At 43.7% G+C, this 22,356-nt stretch overlaps 3 protein-coding genes across 3 annotated transcripts; all 3 read right to left on the bottom strand.

Annotated features, from left to right (window-relative positions):
* Positions 1 to 11,349: 11,349 nt before the first annotated feature.
* Positions 11,350 to 11,847, bottom strand: LOC139470498 (CCHC-type zinc finger nucleic acid binding protein-like). The gene has a single exon (XM_071252903.1). The coding sequence runs from the start codon at positions 11,845 to 11,847 to the stop codon at positions 11,350 to 11,352; it is 498 nt and encodes a 165-aa protein (XP_071109004.1).
* A 6,599-nt stretch (positions 11,848 to 18,446) lies between these two features.
* Positions 18,447 to 19,559, bottom strand: LOC139464559 (uncharacterized). Its single transcript, XM_071246083.1, has 2 exons — positions 19,194 to 19,559; positions 18,447 to 19,074 (listed from the first exon to the last, which is right to left on the bottom strand). The coding sequence occupies exons 1-2, from the start codon at positions 19,280 to 19,282 to the stop codon at positions 18,573 to 18,575; spliced, it is 591 nt and encodes a 196-aa protein (XP_071102184.1). The 5' UTR covers positions 19,283 to 19,559; the 3' UTR covers positions 18,447 to 18,572.
* Positions 19,560 to 20,188: 629 nt separating this feature from the next.
* Positions 20,189 to 21,673, bottom strand: LOC139455802 (uncharacterized). Its single transcript, XM_071237354.1, has one exon. It carries the CDS (start codon positions 21,671 to 21,673, stop codon positions 20,189 to 20,191), a length of 1,485 nt encoding a protein of 494 aa, XP_071093455.1.
* Positions 21,674 to 22,356: the final 683 nt, after the last annotated feature.

Genomic DNA, 22,356 nt, shown 5'->3' with positions numbered 1-22,356 from the left:
GATTTATTTAGACCGTATTGCCATGATCTGCCACGCGCTTCGCGTGATGGTCACATACAACTGAATAGGGCCATAAATAAATCAAGTACATTTTACGCAAAAATCGGTGGATTGTTTTAAAATCACCTACGTCTGTACAGTTAAATTTGTTTTTAGTAAATAGTGAGAAAAGTTCAACATTACCTCCCAATTGCAGCAGATATCACATGCGGCCCCTGTAGTGGTCAAGAGGGGATACTGCTTAACCGCGAGAAAGCGATAAAGCAATAGAGCGATAAAGCGAGAAAGCGATGTCCCCTCTCGGCCACCATACCTCACAGCGATAGCCCGTTTACATAGAGCTTAGCTCCTTCCCAGCGTGTGACACCTTCGTTACACGCTCGGTAACATATAGCATGGACACTTAATACTTGATCTATATTTAGGGTCCATGCATATGGTATAGAGAGCTATTGACGGCAACGATGTTACCGAGAGTGTAACGAAGGTGTCACACGCTGGAAAGGAGCTTGACAGCGATTGTATAGAGAGCTCCGCGAACAGGCTATCGCTGTGAGGAGCTTGAATCGCTGCCACCAGTCAGTCAAATATAATTCTTCCCCGCCCTTAAGTATACGGGAAACGTTAATTTTGTGGCATGCATGTCGACATGTTGGCTTATTTGAAATTTCAAGCCACGCATTTACGGAAACAAAACATACAAATCATGTGCGTGGAATGTTGATGCTATTCTTTTCCAGCAATAAGAGATACTTCAAAATCGTCTTTATGTAGTTAATGCATCTGACCGTTTGATGCATCTGACCGTTTCTGGTCATTAGCTGACATTATTAAACCATTCATGTGTAATCCGATGTTCATTTTTCCTCAAGGACTAATTTTCTTATTTTCACGGTGTATACAAAAGAAGAACTTTGCTCCGGAGATCGTAAATAACAGCATAATAAAACTTATGTTCTGAATATGCTTATCGACATCTCAATTTAAATGTAATATGGCTGAATTCCAAATTCTACATACCACACTTTGGATTGTTTGGATGCTCATGTTCACTGGAAATATTTGGAATAGTTATATTGCGTATTTTTAATTAACCCGGTCCCCCGTATTTTTTTAATCAGTGCACCGCACAGCCACATGTGAAACGTTTGGTAGCAAAGTCAAAGCAAAATCGGAGTAGTGTGTCGGCGAATTTGCATCAAGACTGTAGTATTTTTCAACCGTTTTATGGAATTCAATGTAGCTCTGGTCACTCATATATTTTGTGTCCCATGGCTCAAATCCATTTGCGTCTGTACCCTGTTCCACTGACCTCGATAATCTGTTGGATGAAGGCACAGCTGCTCTCTACAGTCACATATTTAGTCCTGCACCATGACCGTGGAATATATTTATTTTATGAAAAAATAATAATCTAGAAATGCATACAAAAGCAAGTCTAGCCAGCTCAAGCTAGCTCTATTCTGAAATCAGCATAGGGAATTTTTATCATTTTTAGTCAAGAAGGATATTGTGTAATATAAGATTTCAGAGACTAAATGTTAGTCTATCACATAGTTAGCACCGAAGGCTATGAGGGGGTATTTAGGTCATAATCAGCTCTCAGCAGCCACTGCCTCAAGCGATATTGTCTTCATAACAGATCAGTTTTGTGGCTCCGTCACAGGTGCTCCTAATATTGAAGCAGGGAAAACAAATTTCATAGAATCATTTCAACAAGCAATATTGATATCCCCGTCCCTTTTGGTAACTTTTAATGATGTCTCCATTGCAATATTTACGGATTTTGATTCGTATGCATTATTTGACTCTCATCAGCGGAATCGTTTGGGTCAGATTGATCCGAATGGACAAGCGGTTTTACTTCTGTTTAGTAGTATGAATGAATTGTTATGTTACATCTTAACAGTTTATCAGGCGACTATGCTTGTCGTAAGAGGCGACAGACGGGATCGGATGGTCAGGCTTTGGTTGATGCATGGCATCGATCCCAATTGCGTGGATCGATGCTTATGATATTGGGCACTGGATTGTCTGGTCTAGACTCGATTATTTACAGAACGCCGTCATATAGCTGGGATATTGCTGAGTGCGGCGTTAAACGACAAACCAATAAATCATCTTCACATGAACTCAAACCGGTCATTGTTACAAGTAAACCACATTCCACAACAATTACTGACACTGGATAAAAAACAGAACATAGAAAAAAACAAGTAACTCAACTCATCATGATCACAATTACTATTCTTTGAAAGAAAGAAATACAAAAATGAAACTGACCAAAAAAACGTAAAACAAGAGACGAGGAATCTCCGTTATTGATTAGTCCCGGTATTGAAATGTTCTCCAACTACGTGATAATATTTTGAGTATGTGCATCTGTGGTTTTGACAAAAAGACCTTATGTAGTATGACTTTTTTGCCATATGGAGCCCTCCATAATTTCCACTTAGTATCTGGAAAATTCCACATAGTATCTGGAAATTTCCACTTACTAACTGGAAATTTTCACTTAGTATCTGGAAATTTCTACTTAAATGCTTTAAATAGAGTCAACAGCTATATTGGAATACCTATTAACCTCAAACTATGGAGAGGTGTGTTAACATGAGCAATAAAGACATTCTATATCTATTGGCTCATGATCACAAGATTTTGATAAGTGAATGCACACTGAAAAGAAAACTTGCAAAAATGAAGCTCTATCGGAGAAAAGGAAAATCAAAGCTGGTTGATGTCTCTCTCTTCATCTGGTCTGAATGTGAAACCTCGGGATCCTCGGGGTGTGAAACGTCTTAGTAAAAGAAGACTGGAGCGCCGAAAGTACCTTTCATCAGGACCTTACGCTGTGTGGCATATCGATGGGTATGACAAATTGAAGCCCTACGGAATTTGCATTCATGGATGCATTGATGGATTTTCACGTAAAATCATATGGTTGCATGCATGGAACACGAATAACAATCCATAGCTAGTAGCAAGTTATTTCATTGATGCTGTATCAACATATCAAGGATGCCCAGAGAGAGTGCTCTCTAATGCGGGGACAGAATATATGCAATACTTTCTGCAATACTTGCTGGCTCACACCTGTGGTTATGTGCTGGAGCTACCCGAGCAGTACGATAACTATCTTGAGTACATGTCCGAATTCACGTCTGTGCTGAAGAGTGACATCTGGATAATGGACAGATCCATTATCCAGATGTCGCTCTGGATGCATATTCTCGCAGTGGAATATGAATACTGAAAGACAACACTATCCATGACACAATGGTGCTAAAGACCCACCTCCCTAAGTATTAAAGAAACTGGGAGCATGAGAGAACACTGCTAGTTTGAGAACATTATTTCATCGACAGCCTTTCCAAAAGTTGTGAGATTGCAAGTTTGACATTGTTTATCATTTTTTAAAAGTCCGTTGTTACAAAGTGCGCCCATCACTTCTGTTTTGACGCAAGTCCGTTGCGGCTGTGCATTGGGCTTTGTAACGGAGTCGACGGGCCGGTTTTGTTTAGAGTGCGTCTCTGCGTTGGGTTTACTTTACGGCTTTTTCTTGAAATGAATAAAGTTTTGAAAAAAAAATCAGAGTTCTTTTTTTTCAGGTATTTTTAAAAAAAAGTGGAGCCATCTGAATTTTCAGGTGCCATAAATTTATTATCAGTGACAGTGACAGTGTTGCAACATGACAATGGTATTACAATGCATACATACACTGAACAGCATTGAAAACGCATCAGCAATAAATCTTGAAATATTACAAAAACAACTTGAGCAATGACCGATTTTAATTAGAACAGACATAGACGGATTATTAAGAAAGAGAACAAAGGAAACAGGAATACCACACAGTAATTACATTTACGTCATCAGTGTAAGGAAGACACATAGGGTTAAAATGAAAAGTCAATATCTGGTATGTCCGCCATTAGCAGCAACACAGGCCATGCAACGTCTTCTCATTGATCGAATAAGTCTGCGAATAGTGTTCTGGGGCATTCCACTCTTGACGTAGTGTATCTTCAAGTTCTCTCAGGTTCTGTACTTGCAGACGACGTGAGAGGCGATTACCCATGTAATCCCATATATGTTCAATTGACGATAAATCGGGTGACAGGGCTGGCCATGGAAGCAGAGGCACATTATTGTTGGCTAGGTACTGTGTTGAAACACGTGCTGTGTGCGCTCTTGCATTATCTTGCTAAGAGGTGTGCATATCCTGGTGCTGATGAAAGAATGGGATGACGTGATTTGCCAATATGTTATTCCTGTAGTAAAGGGCTTTAACTCGATAAACACGGAGCTCTGTTCGATGGTTATGACTGATGCCGCCCCACACCATGACACTCCCCTCCCACACATCGATCTGTCTGTACAACGCAGTCATTGAGGTAACGTTCTCCACGTCGACGCCACACTCGCAGTCGACCGTCAGCATTCCGTAAATGAAAACGGGACTCATCAGAGAACAGCACACCATGCCACTGCTGCAATCTCCAATGACGATGCCTTTTGGCCCAACGCAGACGTTCATTTCGATGTCGATCAGTGAGTACGGGTCCAACGTATGGACGTCGAGCATGTAGCCCTGCTGAGCGGAGACGTCGACGTACAGTGTCAGTGCTGATCAAACCCCGTCGGCCTTGTACGGTTGCTGCAGTCCTGGTAGCCGGAAGTGTACGATCACGAAGATGCCGACGAACAATATGGCGATCCCGACGTGTTGTAGTTACACGACGTTGACCCGGACGTGGTCGATCTCTGGTGGTTCTTATCTGCTGGTATCTGCTCATTAGCCTGAGGACTGTTGAATGATGGCATTGAAACCGTTGTGCAACGACTCTACTTGACGTACCAAATTGAAGCATGCCCAAGGCACGTTCACGTTCACGTTCCTCTACTGTTAATCTTGGCATTTCTTGTGTCAGTACCCTTTATGTCTGCAGCAACAAGTGATGTGGATTTTAAGAATCTGCCTTTTATAGCCCTGCATGCTTCCCGTGAAACAAAACACGTTTTCCATGATGTGCACGCAATTTGTTGCGTTTTGGCGATGTCGCTCACAAAAATTTAGGAATGTGTTTTGACGGGCTGTTCTTCTTCATGCTTCGTCCAGAACGTCATATATTACTCATTCACTTATATATTTTCATATGACTTAAGCCCGGATACAAATACATCCATTTTCATGGTGGTGCGTTTTCAATGCTGTTCAGTGTACATTATGACGTCACATAACAATGGCTTTGACGTTATTATGACAATGGCTGATGGAAGTAGAGCTGCTTAGCCAGACAGTGTTTTCATGATGTTTCCTCGTGTAGAATGATATTAGGTGATAAATAAAATCTCACTCAAGTGTCTTTTGATATCAAATATATCACCACGAGTTGATCAAGTGAACAAACTCAGAGACTTGATCACACAAGATGAGGAGAGCGACATCAACCAGCTTTGATTTTCCTTTTCTCCAATAGAGCTTCATTTTTACAAGTTTTCTTTTGAGTGTGCGTTCACTTATCAAAATCTTATGATCATGAGCCAGAAAATATAGAATGTCTTTATTGCTCAAACCGAAACATACGTATGTTCGAATGACGTTGACACACCTCTCCATAGTTTGAGGTTAATAGGTATTCCAAGATAGCTGTTGACTCTATTTAAAGCATTTAAGTGGAAATTTCCAGATACTAAGAGGAAATTTCCAGTTAATAGGGATATGAATTTTTTTGGAAATGGCCCTAAAAGGCTTCCGTAAAGAAGACATGTCCACCACCACCACCACCATTTCCTCTTGGGTATGGTCACGTGATTGTCAACGTTGAGGTTCAAGGCCCTGTTCCACAAGGCGATCGTTTCGTAGCGTAACGACAGTCGTTCATCTCAGTGAAAATAGGTGAGAGGCGATCACCTTAGCGCTACGATCATGTTGTGGAACAGACGTCTGAATTCTAAAGGTGGACCTACATGGACAGACATGGGCGTGATGTAGGAATGCCTCCATGTTGTTTTACTTGTGTCTCCATGCAATCGTGGTGTCACTCGTGTATACAAACATACATTGTATTTTTTTTATAGACATAGGTGATGTCACTTGCTCATCCATGCATAAGTTTTGGCAGTCGTGTATACATACATGGGTGTTATCACTAGTGTATACAAACAAACGTTTATATATACAAACATGGTGTTTTATTCGTATATCCATGCAAACGTGGTGTTACTCGTGTATACATACATATGTGTTGTCACTCGCGTATAAATACATACACGGAGTAACTTGTATACATACACACGTTTATATATACATACATGTACATGGGGTACTCCATATATAAAAACAGCCGTGGGGTAATTTGTGTATGACTTTTATCAATACATGTGTGTTGTCACTCATGTATCCATGCAAACGTGGTGTCACTGAAAGGTGTGCGCATCCAAGATGACGTGGAGGGTGTGGGGTTCTTTTGGGTTTGCAATGATTAAAGTGTTTTTTCGAGAGAGGGGGGCCAAAACAAACACTGGAACTGGAACTGGAAACTGTTAAAAAACTGGAAACTCGAATGGGTCTTAAATATCAGGACCTGGATGATTTAATCTGTTTTCAGTCCCAGAAAAAGGAGAGCGAAAAACTTGGTTGGGTTCTGTTTCACTTGTGAAAAAAGTCATCATCGCATCGAGAATGATGGTACGTACCATGCAGACAACATTTCAATTCACCCCGGCTACATTCCCCGGAGGAAAGGCTCATAGTAACAGTGCCCAAGCTACATCGCCCTAAGAAGGAAAGGTTCCCTGTCAACAGCGGACCACCAAAGCTGCTCGTCAGAGCCCGCCGGCTACATCCCCAAGAGGAGGAAAGGCTACAGAAGGTACCAAAAGGTATATAAAGGCTACCACATATATAAAGGCTACCACAAGACGCCATGCGCCAACTGTACCTACTCTGGTTGTTGGCCGCCATGCAGCTATTTCTTCTCCAAACGGCCCTTTTCAGGGCCACCCGACACCCTGACCCCCATGATAGCCTGACTTGCTTCAGTGGAGGATTTTACGTAAGGATTTGAAGTTGAGGATTTTACGTGCGTTTCTCCTCCTCGCCATCTTGGAGGCGCACGTCTCCCGGAACCGGACGTGGCGCCTTCTTCCTGTAGGGAGGAGAGAACCCACTTCCGGGGAGATAACTCCTGTTGGCTTACGGGCCAGGGTGCTGTGTGTAATTACACTACTCTTGTTTTAAAATATAATTGTTATAATTTTCCTCCTTTGTATGTTGAATCTACTTGATTGTTTTGCACTTTTTGTCCATACATTTTGTCGTTTGTGATAGTGTAATATTGCCACTGTTTCACTGTGGCCACTGTTACACTAAAGTCTTACCATGATTATGTCATCTGATCTAATCTTTGTACTGTATGAATGGCGTAACACTGGTGCTACTGTCTTGTATTGTATATATGTACAGGTAATATGAGTTTGTGTGAATACGTTGGATTATTTATGTATAATCTTCGGATTAACGTCTGGAGAAATAAAGAATATATATATCTCTCTCTCTCTCTCTCTCTCTCTCTCTCTCTCTCTCTTTCTCTCTCTCTCTCTCTTTCTCTCTCATCTAAATCATCTTTGTTGTATGATAGTTTGTTACAAATGGCCAAATCGCCAAAGGCGTTGCAATTCGGTATGCACGCCAGTAACCTATGACTTTGCGTTCGAATCCCAGTTCGCCCCTATTATGTTGTCAGCATTATCGTGAGTTTCACCATAGTTGTGGACGTCTAAGACCTGTATCTTCCTGGGCTTTTCTCCCATATAAAGCTGACCCACCCTGATATAAGTGGAATACTATTCAAAGCGGCGTTAAACCCAACTCACTCACATTACTCTTGTGTACGGTTCCGTTTAGTTAACTGGGTTTGTGTTGTTACTTACTAAAGTATGTTTAGAAGTATGTCACCATGTTCAGCCCAAACATCCTGAATATATCATGCAGCAGTATTATTTTAAATGAAAATAATTGCAAACCACAGACCAACCGGTTAAAAAGATATACGGGTGTATAATTTCCGCCAGAAGTTAAAAAAAACCCACGCAAAACCGTAAACCGTCGCATAAAAACGATATGAATCATACATTACATACAGTGAACTACTTGAAATAATAATGTGCTCAAACGTGCACAGCAAGCACCATACATGTCATTACGAAGACAACTGATTACAATTTTCTCATATCAAACCCGTTGTTTTACATGTGTTGTTTATTAAACAAAGTCACACTTTATAGAAACCTGGTATTTATTCGTGTTGAACAATAAGTTGCAAAAGCAGTGTGAAGGGAGAACGATTAAGTGCGCGATACATGCTTGACCTAAATTCCTCCCTGGAACCGGTCTTGCTGGTTGCCTGAATAACATACGATACATAGCAAATGAAGTGCTCAATAGAATTATTCGGGTAAGGGAGGCAAGAACTCACTCGCAGTGATACAGCTTTAATAAGATACGATATACAGCATTGCATGGTCAGTGGTGATGAGTGAGTGAGTGAGTGAATATGGTTTTACGCCGCTTTTAGCAATATTCCAGCAATATCACGGCGGGTGACACCAGAAATGGGCTTCACACATTGTACCCATGTCGGGAATCGAACCCGGGTCTTCGGCGTGACGAGCGAACGCTTTAACCACTAGGCTACCTCAGTGGTGATGAAACTCTATACTACGCCTATAGCTAAAGGAGATAATCGCTCAATGTGCAAGTTTATTCTTACAAAATACAGACAGGTTATCATTAGCGAAAGGAGATAATATTTCCCCTAAACATCTTTAGCTGTTTTAAAAACACAATGAACAATTTGCATGGATTATCAACATTACGAAACATGACAAAGTCAAAGAAAGTGACAGGCGATGGGAAAAACGTGTCCAGATTAAGTCACTCTCTATATATTTTAAGAGAGAAAACAAAATGGCGCGCTCCTTCAGCCAAAAACAAACTAATCCTAATACTTCCCTGCCTTCGGGGCGTGGAAGAATGACGATATCCCGTTCGCCTAGTTTTCTTTTACTATATGCTGTAGCCTATATTCATGAGTTATTTATAACCAGAGGAAAGCTAGGCTCTGACCAAATTTCTACCCTCATGTTCCACCGCTTGCATAGGTGAACGGCGCCATCAGTATGAAACGAGTTAGTATATGGGTGTATGCTGTTGTGTGTATGTTCCGTTTTGTTCCACGCAAGTGACAGTCACAGGATTATGGAAAACTGTAAGGGACCTTTTCGCGATCGCGACCTTTGGAAACGAGCTTAATTTGCCCAAAACACGAGAATGCGAGATTTTGGTCAAAACTATGGTGGCCGAGAGGGGACACCCCTTTTTCGCTTTCTTGCTCTATCGCTTTTAGCAGTATAGCAATATTTCCTCTTGACACACTGTAGGGGTCGCATGTGTTATGTGTTTCTATACAATTAAAAGTATATTATGTAAACCAACGCTAATGAATTGTTAAACCTGACCTCAGTGGGGGATGCAGAGGTGGGTTTTAATCATAAAACCGAGCTGTAGTCACATTTCAAATTATACATATAGAGGGAATGTTGAAATGTTCTAACTATCTACTTAAACATAATGTAACTGTACAGACGTAGTTGATTTTATAAGAATCCACGGATTTCTGCGTTAAATGTATTTGATTGATTTATGGCCCCGTCAAGGAATTTTATGGGACCCGCCCCAGTAATCAAAACAAGCAGCAAACATGAGCGCGTATTAGCGCTGAGTTGTGTACTTCCTCAAATACACTTAAGTTATATCCATGTTTATTATGTTTGCGGAGTAGCTATAGATGTCATCAAACTGGAAGTCCTCGGCCCAGCAATAGTAACACTATCGGATGTCCATTACGTAATTTCTAGTGTTTGAAAGACATATTGTTCTCAATATACCGTAATGTGGAAATAGATAGTTGTTTGGTCCTATATACAAGCTGGTATTTCCGCTATTCAAAGTGTGTAGTTGGGCCGTCTTATCAACAGTCATTTCTGAGAATTAAGTGCAAAGTTTAATTAATTAAGTCCACTCTCATTTTTCGCATTTATAATTAACTTTACAGTACGTTCTTCTTAAAAGAAGTTAAAGAACACACGATTCTTTCATATGACTATGGTTAGTCATGAGAGAAAGAAAGCGAGAAAGCGATATTTCCCATATTGCCGTACATTGAAACGTTGGTTGGTTGGTTGGTTAGTTGGTTGTTTAACGCCGCACTCAGCAATATTCCAGCTATATATGACGGCGGTCTGTAAATAATCGAGTCTGGACCGGACAATCACGTTAGTCGCCTATTACGACAAGCATAGACGCTTTTTACAGCAAGCATGGGTTGCTATATCCTACCACGGATCTTCACGGGTCTATATTAAAACGGTTTTTGCCGATATTTAGTGATTCATTCCTATTATTCTCACAGCTAATTTGCCTCTTATAATAAGTTTTTTTCAACATCTTCGAGAAGATAAATATGTTACATATACATACAGAATGCTTTCTCGTTTAGTTTGTATACACGCAAGTAGTTATGCACATCAGTATAGAACCCCTCAGGATTATGGAACCACTCAGGATTATGGAACCAAGATGGCGGCACATCCGTTTCCGGTCACGTGACCTGCGCAGTGCATGATGGGTACCTGCGCGTGCCTCCAAGATGGCGGCGCTTCCGTTTCCGGTGGCGTGCGCCTCCAAGAGGGCGGCACTTCCGTTTCCGGTGGCGCACGCCTCCAAGAGGGCGTTGCCTCCGTTTCCGGGGAGAATGAGGGGGAAACCCGGAGAAGCGCCCGTAAAAGGTGAACGGGATCGACATGGAAAGAAGCGCGTCAAAAATCGTTTGTTGTTGTTGTTGTTGTTGTTGTTGTTGTTCTAAACATAGACGGGGTGGCGGTGGTGAAGGGAGGGAGGGAGGGTGGTGGTGGTGGTGGTGAAGGGAGGGAGGGAGGGAGGGAGGAAAGGAGGAGGAGACGGGTTCATGGTTTGGTTTGGAGGGTCGTCAAAGCAAAGGAGGAAAGTTGTCTTTCGGGAGAGATGGGTGGCCCTGAAAAGGGCCGTTGGAAAACTGGAGACTGGAAACTGGAAACGACAGGAAACGGCAGGAACACTGGAACACTGGAACACTGGAAAAACTGCAAACGATGGGACACTGGTAAAAACAGTGGGGCAGCATGGCCCATGCGTTAGTCACTTTGTTCAGATGATCTATCTTCTTCATCCTCTACTTCCATCTCATCCTCGGACTGAAGGTGTCGTCGGCGCTTTGAAGCGTTCTTTCTTGAGAGGCTTCTGACCCGTTATCTTTTCTCTACACGAGGTGTGATGCCCGCACGGAGTTGTGCGAGGCATTCTTTTAGGTCGAGGACATCGACGTGCATGTCTTCGATGAGATGAACCACTTGTGTCACGGGTGTCACGGGTGTCACGGGTGCCACGGATGCCACGGGTGTCGACGTGGACGGTGTTGCTAACGTTTTCTTTCGACTGGGTTCTGGGCAATCTGCAGCGAAATGACCCAGGGCTCGACAGTTGTAACAGCGGTCCAGGCGATGGGGAGTCTTCTTTCGACTGGGTTCTGGGCAATCTGCAGCGAAATGACCCATGGCTTCACAGTTGTAACAGGGGCCCAGGTTCCGATTCTCCTGCTTCTCTTGACTGTTCATCTTTGGACAGACATAGTGACGGTGACCTTGAGTGTTACACTCGAGGCATGTCACTTCAGGGCAGTACAGGTAACTGTGACTGTCGGTCTGGCACTTCATACAACTGTATCGAGCTGACATGATGGGTTTCATAGAATGTAGTGTGTGTGTGTGAGTGGCTTCGCTCTTGTTTTGTTTTTATAGGAGAGCCACTGACACCCTGGTTCCTGATTGGTTCCCCAGGCCGCACCCCCGATTGGTTCGTTTCGGTGCCTGGTCTGCACCTCGGTTTTCCAAAACGGACCGACCCCTGTGTTTCTTTTCCACAGGAAATGGATTTTACCATGGGAGAGAAGGCACAACCCCGGTTCGACCATTCAGAGTCCCGCATGACCCGAGCACGGTCTCTGATTGGTCGACAACCCAGGGTTCGGATTGGTCCAATTTCGATCCGGTTTTTTATCGGGGTGTGCATTTCGATCCTGTTTTGTTTTTCTTCATCTTACAGACCACATAACACGACTATGGGTTTTTAAAAAAAATTTAATCCCCCGCTCACATGAACCAACACCACAAAACAAAAAGTCACAGGATGAGGGGGCGTCCCTGTGATTTTTGTGAACACGAGGGTATGAACGTCTGTACACTTTGAAAAAAGAAACTTTGTCACTTGGGGTGAACAAGACACTCGACTCTTCTCTTCTGTGCTTCTTGGGACACCAAACGTCTGTATTTTTCGTTCACTTCTCCATCAGGACAAAACACACACAAGTATTCGCAGGGGACTTTGGTGTGCTTCAGATGTTCTTTCCAGGGTTGGTCTGTGGCTTCCCATTAGCGGAGTGCCACACCGCAGCAATAACAGGTCACACAGTCACCTTGTCCTGGATAGAAATAGCCAGCCATGGCCATGTCATACGGGGTCTGGGTCATCTGTTTAGGCCACGTTTTAAAAGACCTCAGACGTTCTTGAAATGAATCATAGTGAGGATGAGAAGGATGACACAAGGTGTAAGAAGGAAAAGGTCCCTCCAGAATGTCACTGAGTCGCCATGTGTCGTCCCTAAAGAGGGGACGTTTTCTCGCTTCTTGTTCTCTCGCCTTTTCAGACACCCACTCGGAATCGGTGACGACATCTCGGGAGGATGACATGGCATTCATAGAACGTCTTTGCTCCATGATGACGGTGAAAGAAGGTCTGAGGGTTCGCCTGCTTTTATGAAACTCTCCACCCTACTCCCTTCAACGGAAGGTCATGACCTTAGCTTCCGCCTCCTCCACCTCCTCCACCTCATCACGTGACGTCATCCTGTGTTTGGGTTGACGGACACACGGCATGATCCATGACATGATCCATGACATGACATGGTACACGGGGAGGGGTGTGGGGATCGATGCGTACTGGAATTGACTGACACCAGGCAGCTGATCTTTCAAGCATGGCCTTTCTCTTTTATCTATTTTTATTTTAATTTTACACTTGGGTGTGCACTGACATGACAGATGCACAGACAGACAAACAGACAGACAGACAGACGGACAGACAACGTAAACGACATCTCAACTCAACCTCTACCCTCGGTTCGGCACTCTATTGGAGTTGAGATCAATCAAGACATGATGAAAGAACATTGGGCGTTCTGCCCCAGGATCGCACCCATTGAACCCAAGCACGGAGGTATAAGATTGACGTCACGCTAAAAATAGCTTACCAGCGTAGTACATTACAGGTTGTGTTGCAATCTGGGAAAACCCTGGCTTAAGATAGACCAACGGCTATACATTCAAACATAGCCTAATCAGTATAATTAAAACTATACAATAGTATGTATGAAATTCCTTTAAAATAGAAAGGGTGCAATGTTGTCAGTTCTTCTATGTTTACATTAGTTGCATAGGTAAAAGAAGAATTGTTTTGTTACTGTAAACACGAGGACGAACTAGGTCACATAACAGTCTTCTCCACTGAAGGCAAATAGTTGTGTAAACAAACCTACGAGGAAGGCAGTCCTCTGTATCCACGGGTTAACATAAACACACAAGCACGTTTGTTATTGAAGGTAACCTAGGCCCGTCTCTGTAGTTTTGATAGGCTATGAAGTGGATATACATATAAGCTCTATTTACATCGTGTGGGCTTCATTTCACGTGTAACCATGCCTGCTGACGGATGGAAAGCATATTTGTCTAGTATTTATTTGAATCTCAAACACCCAGCCTCCTTTTCTGGGCCTGCTAAGTTGTATCACATTGTGAAAAAGGAGGGGAAATTTGATATTAGTTTGCATCACATAAAGAAGTGGTTGACATCCCAAGATGCCTTTTCACTTCAGCGACCTTTAAGATACAAGTTCAAGCGGAACAGAGTGGTGGCTTCAGGCCTCAATGCTCGATGGGATATTGACTTGGCTGATGTATCTAATATAGCCTCGGACAATGACGGTGTGAAATACTTACTCATAGCTATAAATGTATTTACACGTTTTCTGTGGGTTGAGCCCCTTAAAAATATAACACCGGAGACAGCTGATGAAAGCGATGTTCTACAGCCTACAATGACCTCTAAATTCAGTGATGCTGATAAAGAGTGGGAGGTGAAAGGCTTAGAATACATGTGGAAACACACTCTAAAGCACTGTCAAGATGATGTCTTTAAGAAGAAAGAGGAGTATGAAGATCAGGGGAAAAGTGAGAGATGGATTGAAAACAAGCTCAAGAAATGCTGGGAAGCTACCTTTCTAGATCGTATGGCAACAGCTATCCGATATGTGAGTTACTTTGGATATGGACCCCTCTTCAAGCCTATCCTGGAGAAAGTGAGAGCTATGGATCCCGATATTGATTCCAAAGGATTGTCTGCTAAAATCAACAAGTGGATGAAACCTGTTGTCAAAGACATTCTGTCTCATGTAGATCTTTCTGAGGCTGAAGATCTAGAGCGTGAACAGTCAGATGTTGATGATGATGATGACACAGACACTGAATAATCACTCCATGTACATTTTTACTGTTATTGTCTTAATGTTTGATTTTTGTGTTTTAATGAAATAAACCGTGTGTTAACAGTTTTACATTTCTGTCTGTTTTTCATTGGTAATTACGTCAATCCTTGTGGTGAAACTGATACAGAATAGCTGTAGGATTATCATTGCAGTAAGAAATTCCCTCAGCAAGTGTTCAACAACAACAAAAATAACAGAGCATCGACGTTTAATGTGTGTATTTATTCACATATAAGTCATTCAAAGGTGATACAACTGTACAACAAGCAACATAATGTTTTAATCACATAAAGTCCATAGACCCTCAGTACATTAAACGTTACCTTCCCCAGTTGCAATAAAACTATGTACTGTATCAACATTGCTGTGAATGCTGTCACTGGGGGAAATGGTTCACGTATTTACACTCGGTATTTACAACTGTGAGGTGACTGAATAATACCTCATAACAAATACATATGAAAGTTTAATTACATATGACATGCATACAGATGTAGATAAAATATAGGAAACATTTTACCAGGGATCGTTATATACAAACATACAATACAAGAACACTGAAGGCATGAAATGGTTCTTATGTAGTTAAAACACTTTACACATTGGTAGAAGGAATTTTATAGTGTCCATGAGCTAACGTATGAATCTTATCTTTCAAAACAAATCTTTTATCATCATAAGGGCTTAAACTGATTTTGTTTATACTGACAGTGTGGAGTTGATGGTTTTGACTCTGAATTTGATTCATGTTGTGTCTAAATTGTCAAAAACATCGCTTTCATCAGCTGTCTCCATTTTAACTCGTTTCCTTAGGGGTCCCCCTCCATTCTCAGGGCACCATGATCTGACATGACGCTGAAGGTCATGATTATTTTCAAACACAATACCACACTCGTCACAGGAAGGCATAGTTGTATCACTAGTGTCGTCCTCTGATTCACTGTCCACTGGAGCGGCTACTTCTGAGATGTGATTTCTTCTGGTGTCTGGCTTTAAATGATACTGATTGACAGCCTGCTCCTCTTTTATTGGCCGTGGGGTGTACATTAGGTTGTAGTCTTCCTGATTCCAAGGTAGTAGGACGCAAGTCGATTGTCAGATTGCCATAGGGTTTTTCAACAGCTTCTTTATACACAGACATAAACTGAACAGCATTGTTTGGATAGATGCGCCTGGCAAACAAGTTGACTTGATGTCTGTCCACAGGGGAATTGAACAGTGTCACGTAATGAGAATTCAAAGCAATGTCACGTGACTCCTTACCTCTGGGAAACAGATTTTGTAACAGTAAGAAAATAATGACATTCTTATGGTGAGAGGTTCGGGTGAACAGTTGGGAGATGCGTTTATCATCTTTAGCCTCTGACATGAGGTCATCCAGTACAATCATGTTGTTATTCCGTGCATCCAGATAGTTATCCTCGTGCAGGTTGTAAGGAATCCCCTTCACAAACGTCACATAGGGTAACTGTTCACTGATTATCTGATACAGAGGCTGCCACTCCATATAACACCAGATAATGTTATTGGGTACAGGTTGGATGCGATTCTGTAGTAAAATGTTGTACACAAACATAGTCTTGCCACTTCCACTTGGACCCACCACCACAGTATTGGATGGAATGGTAAAGTAGAACTGTTCTTTTAGTGCTGGAGGAGGTGGAGGAGGGGGAGACGTGGGAGGAGGAGGAGGAGGAGGAGGAGGAGGTGAGGTTCCCAGAGGAGGAGGAGGAGGTGAGGTTCCCGGAGGAGGAGGATATGAATACATCTGTCTCCTTTGTCTATGCATATTATCATTTCTAGAGAACTGTCTCCCACAATCAGGACACGATGTGGACTCCATGACGATAGAAATGCAACTGACACTGGAATAAGAGGAAGACCCTTATATACTCTGAAGATCAGTTTCTGGGATCCAACTGTTAAACTTTTTGGGATAACCCATCCATTTCACAAACACCTCTTTTACGCCAGCTCGCTTCCTTTTCTTCAAAACTTTCTCCACTCTCCACACTGTGTCTGCGGGCTTGTCTACTCTCTGTAGTTCATTTGCATAGAAACTGCCTTGAACCGGATCATCAGCCATATCTTTCAACAGATAGATAGGCATACCATCACGATAGAACCTTCTTCTGATAATAAAGATTTCCTCAGTCCATTTTTCTTGATAGTCTCTTTGAAATGTATGTCTCAAATGAGAGAGTCTCACTTGATCGCCCACTTTAAATTTAAAGGGTTTCTTCATGGACTTCTTTTTGATTTCAGCTTTCGATTTGACTGGTCTCGTCAAAGTGTCAATGTATTGTTCTTTCCATACCAGAGCTTCATTCGTTTGATTAATATTTGAGGGTGATCTTTCATTCAATGATCTGTGAGGTCTGTGGTTATAATCCCGGACGAGGTCTTGTAAAATATCCAAATAATGATACGTTTGTTTGTAGGTGAAATATCTGTACATCGTGGTCTTGAGGGTCCGTATCACTCTCTCGGCATAAGAAGCCTTGGTTTCATTCTGTGTGGCATAGTAAGTGATGCCCTTGTTTCTTAAATAAGACCTCATTTTCTTATTTTCAAATTCTCGACCTTTGTCTGATCGTATAATTTGTGGCAGGGTAGCGCGGGAAAATATCTTCTTCAAGGCCTTAATGACCGCATCCGGTGTTTTATTTTTAAGGGGCTCAACCCACAGAAAACGTGTAAATACATTTATAGCTATGAGTAAGTATTTCACACCGTCATTGTCCGAGGCTATATTAGATACATCAGCCAAGTCAATATCCCATCGAGCATTGAGGCCTGAAGCCACCACTCTGTTCCGCTTGAACTTGTATCTTAAAGGTCGCTGAAGCGAAAAGGCTTCTTGGGATGTCAACCACTTCTTTATGTGATGCAAACTAATATCAAATTTCCCCTCCTTTTTCACAATGTGATACAACTTAGCAGGCCCAGAAAAGGAGGCTGGGTGTTTGGGATTCAAATAAATACTAGACAAATATGCTTTCCATCCGTCAGCAGGCATGGTTACACGTGAAATGAAGCCCACACGATGTAAATAGAGCTTATATGTATATCCACTTCATAGCCTATCAAAACTACAGAGACGGGCCTAGGTTACCTTCAATAACAAACGTGCTTGTGTGTTTATGTTAACCCGTGGATACAGAGGACTGCCTTCCTCGTAGGTTTGTTTACACAACTATTTGCCTTCAGTGGAGAAGACTGTTATGTGACCTAGTTCGTCCTCGTGTTTACAGTAACAAAACAATTCTTCTTTTACCTATGCAACTAATGTAAACATAGAAGAACTGACAACACTGCACCCTTTCTATTTTAAAGGAATTTCATACATACTATTGTATAGTTTTAATTATACTGATTAGGCTATGTTTGAATGTATAGCCGTTGGTCTATCTTAAGCCAGGGTTTTCCCAGATTGCAACACAACCTGTAATGTACTACGCTGGTAAGCTATTTTTAGCGTGACGTCATTCTTATACCTCCGTGCTTGGGGTCAATGGGTGCGATCCTGGGGCAGAACGCCCAATGTTCTTTCATCAAAGACACAAAGAGTCAGTTCAATCAATCACTGTTTAATCATAAAAAAACCCAATCACAACCAGATACAATGGAAATACGAAAAGTCAATGGAGGAGGGAGTGCTTTGCATGTCCCTACAACAACCACAACAACAACAATAACGCGACAACATTTTCCTCTTCCATCTTCAAGCCCATAAGAGGTGATCCTCCCTCAAACATGTGAGAGGTCCATCCGTTCAACACGTACAGTCTATGGCCTCCCTGAAACAGACATGACACATCACTTGATCACGGTTGCAGCTTACGTGTTGTAAAGTTCTTCGAGTGAAGAGGAGGATCACCATAAGATGTGATCCTCAGATGTGATAGGCATGTCATCATGTGTCATTATGCTGTCATAGGTCAACATACTACAAGTACAGTCTATGAGCTCCAGACCACAGACATGACACATCACTTGCCCGCTGTTGCAACTGATGTATCTTAGCATGTTCTTGTGTCGGCAAATACGACATTCGCGTTGTAGGGGAGTGAGTTGAGCTTCTCCATAAGGATCCAGGTCAACGTTGTCATCAACATCATCATCATCGTCGCAAACCATGGGCGTACCTGAGGAGTAGATATGAACATCTTCCGGGGATGCTGGTGACCAAGAAGCCTCAAGCAGTGGGAGCGTGTCCAGATCCATGGAAGGGAGAGTGGCCAGCTTGAGCGCTTCATGATCATCACGGTCACCCGTCGCCATCGTCACAGGGGCATTCGGTGAATAGGTGGGCTCCCGAGGGGTTTGTTCCCACCACTGTTCTAGCACGGACTGGGCTGAACTGACATCAGGGGTCCTGTCAATCATAGGACAGAGTCTATTTATCATAGGAATAGGTAGAGTCATCATCAACATCGACATCAACATCAACATCACATCAAGAATGACTGAGACAAAGAAGAGCAGGGTACTTACAGCTGTTCTTGAGGAGAGATCTTCAGAGATAATTTCTTCCGTGATCGTCTTTTTGCAGGCGTTGCAGGTTTCAAAAAGGATGTCCCCATCGTTTCGATGTCTGTTGTCGCTGCAGCCGTTGTTGCTGTTGCTGCTGTGGTGGTGGTGGGGACTGGCGCTGTGGTGGTGGTGGTGGTGGTGGTGGGTGTTGCTGCTGCTGTGGGGACCACAACGGCTGTGGGTTTGCTTGTCTTTTCTTCTGGATCTTCTTTATCGTCTTCTTCGATGTGCCTTTCTCGGGTTCAGTCAGCTTCCTCATCTTTGAACGTATCTGTTCGCACATCAGGTTGTCGCCCTTCGCACGTAACTTGGCGTACGCGTCGTCGGTCTTCATCTTTAAACACAGCAAGTCGCACACTTAACCCCACAGTTCAGCAGTCATGTCACCGTTCCCATCTCCACTGCTTCCTTAACCACTCATGTCGCTTCGTGTCTTGTCATTCAACCGTTTCGACATGATGTTGTCCGGATGTTCTGTTCGTTGTCGTTGTTGTTGTTTCTTTCCAAGTCTTCACGGAGGTGTGTCAACACTTGATGGTACTCTCTCCAAACACGTGTTTCTTCCAGATAAAACGCCAACAACCAACACAACGTGAGGAACATCAATCAGAGGGGTGATGTTGTTGCTTGGTCCGTTCAGTGAAAAGTGATGACCGGAGAGCATCGGTCGTATTAAAAGCCATGGAGGTCCTGCTTTCTGATTGGCCCGTTCCGGTGTCTGGTCTGAGTCTCCATTTTTCCAAACTGGACCGACCCTTGTGTTTCTTTTTCATAGGGTTAGGCTTGTAGCGTGAGAGAGAAAGCACAACCTCGGTTCGACCAATCAGAGCCCACCATGGCTCGAGCGCGGGCTCTGATTGGTCGACAACCCAGGCTTCGGATTGGTCAGATTTCTATCCGTTTTTTTCTGTAGGGGTGCATGTCGATTCCGTTTCGATCCCCTGTCATGAAAAAAATTATAGAAAGTCGTCTCTGTACCCAAAGGGGAGCGTGTCTACAGGTAGGCCTGTGGTTTCGTCGTAGACGACACGTCGCTTGTCGTACACGGTACGATAGTCTTTTCGGGTGGGACGGGTCACGAGTGCGTTTTCGTGCCGAGGTCCTTTTCGAATGATCTGATGAGGGTAATCCAAACTGATTTTCTCCTCCTCCTCTTTCCCAGGCCGTTGTCCCAGTATCAGTCCTTTCATGGTGTCAAAGTTGAGATGGCGTTGGTTTCGGTAATTCAAAGTGAACCCTCGCACTTTGCAGGTCGTACGCGTTCCATCGGGTGTGGGGTTCATTAACTCATAGCCATAGTTTTTGGGACCTCCTGACACAAACGTCTTGATGGTGTTTCCGTCCAGTTCATCCGTAAACTCACCCAACGAATGACCCAGCTCTGGATTCGCGTCGTGGGGTCGATGAATGTAAATGACGCTGTCCGTGTCAAAGTACAAGACCCTGCGGTTCACCAGGGCAAGGGTCTCGTACAGCTTGAGACGTGCTTGGGCGGTGACCCAAGCAGCGATGGAGACATTGAAATGAGAATGAGGGGTTTGGAATTCTTTCTGCTGGGTATAGGTCACTTCCACCATGTGTTCGTTGACAACGGTCACATCCTCGATGGTATTGCGTTCATCCCTCCACAAGGCAAAGTACTGTACAGGATCGTTCATATAGACGTTCTGACTGTAGTCTACCCGTTGCCCAAACTTGCCCCAGAGCGAATTCAGTTGCATCTTGGCAATCGTGCGACGTCCTGGATTTTTTTCGATGCGGTCCTTGTCCAACCTAATGCCTTCTTTGTCGTAGATCTCCTGGATGTAAGCGTCGTAATCCGTACATCCTTCGGGGTATCCGCTGGCTTCGAGCTTCTCCTTGAAATGTCGATCGATGTAAGTGTCAAAGAGTCCCACTTGCTGGGTGTCAGGGTCATGCTGTGCAAAGGTGTCAAAATGCCAAACGTCGTAGATCTGAAGCACCCGGTAGTCATACTTCTTCACGGCTTCCTGGAGTTCTACGGTGGCGTACGTCCCCACCCATGACCTCTCTACGTCCCTGTGCTCGCAGGGGGAGTCTGACCGGGTATCGGCACACGTACGGCACAAAGGACAGAGCAGTTTGCCACCCGATCTGTAAGGCAGTAGCGGATGGTAGAGTCGTTTCGGGCGTAGGACACGGCATTGGATCAGGCCTTTCAGTTCAAACAACGTGTCCACAGGGGGTTGATGGAGAAGGGTCGGGTGTCCCGTGGGAAACGCTCCGGTCTTACAAATGTAGGGATAAAGGGAACAAATATTGATGTACTTGATGGTTTCACCTTCTTGGGCTTCGTAGCATAATCGCGTCGCATTGGTGCGTCCTCCATAGAAGGCGTCGCGAGGGTTGAGCGGCCCAGGGACGTGACTACAGTGGGGTCCCTGCAAGAAAGCACGTAGAGCGGAGTCCTCCCGTTGCATTTTCGTAAACTCGTGCTCCCACAGGATGACGATCCGTTTCACCTCAGGGTGTTGACTCAAGAGACTCAAGCGGTAGTGGGTGTCGGTGTAACGGGCTCCCAACGACGAGCCCAGGACGGGATGCGATTCTCAACGTTGGGTCTTGTGACAGGTCTTGCACCCATGCCAGAAACAGCCCAGGAATTCGTAGATGGTGCCTGTCGCTGGATCGTACCCATCCACACTGTACCGATGTTGGCCCTCTCCACACGTGAACTCTTTTTCACCGCCATTGCTGGCGTGCTGGAGGTGCAGATGGGGGTCCGTTTCCATCAGATAGTGGAGCCAGTGCATACAGGCCTGGGAATAGTTTCTCTTGGGTTGGTAGCCTTGAGGTGGAAGAATGGCGATGGTATTGGGTTTCAGGTCGTGTTTTCGGAAGGATTTTATCGTGAACGCTGCAGCTGTCATCACTTCCACAAAGGGATCCATGCCCACCGAGTGGATGGCGTTCTGTCGGAAGTCGGCGCATCCCCGTCTCAAAATGTCCACATCACTCTGGCAGTAAGCTAAAAGGTCTTCTTGTAAGTCGAACAAGGCTCCTTCTTGCACTTTTTGGGTATGCCACTGGAGGAAGGCTGTGCGTTCCGCGGGAGACATGCCATCGGGATCGTACGTGGCGGCTGGTGGAGAGGGGCCTCTGT

This window comes from Haliotis cracherodii, unplaced genomic scaffold (genome assembly GCF_022045235.1).
Source record: "Haliotis cracherodii isolate W230 unplaced genomic scaffold, xgHalCrac1.p SCAF_1, whole genome shotgun sequence".
NCBI classification, from domain to species: Eukaryota; Metazoa; Mollusca; class Gastropoda; order Lepetellida; family Haliotidae; genus Haliotis; species Haliotis cracherodii.
The sequence above is the reverse complement of the archived record's forward strand: the minus strand, read 5'-3'. Positions and strand labels throughout refer to the sequence as shown.

Coding starts and splice junctions, on each gene's coding strand:
- LOC139455802 (XM_071237354.1), bottom strand. CDS start 21,673: ATGCAACGGGAGGACTCCGCTCTACGTGCTTTCTTGCAGGGACCCCAC.
- LOC139464559 (XM_071246083.1), bottom strand. CDS start 19,282: ATGGGGACATCCTTTTTGAAACCTGCAACGCCTGCAAAAAGACGATCA. Junction 19,075..19,193: donor ATCTCTCCTCAAGAACAGCT/GTAAGTACCCTG, acceptor TATGATTGACAG/GACCCCTGATGTCAGTTCAG.
- LOC139470498 (XM_071252903.1), bottom strand. CDS start 11,847: ATGAAACCCATCATGTCAGCTCGATACAGTTGTATGAAGTGCCAGACC.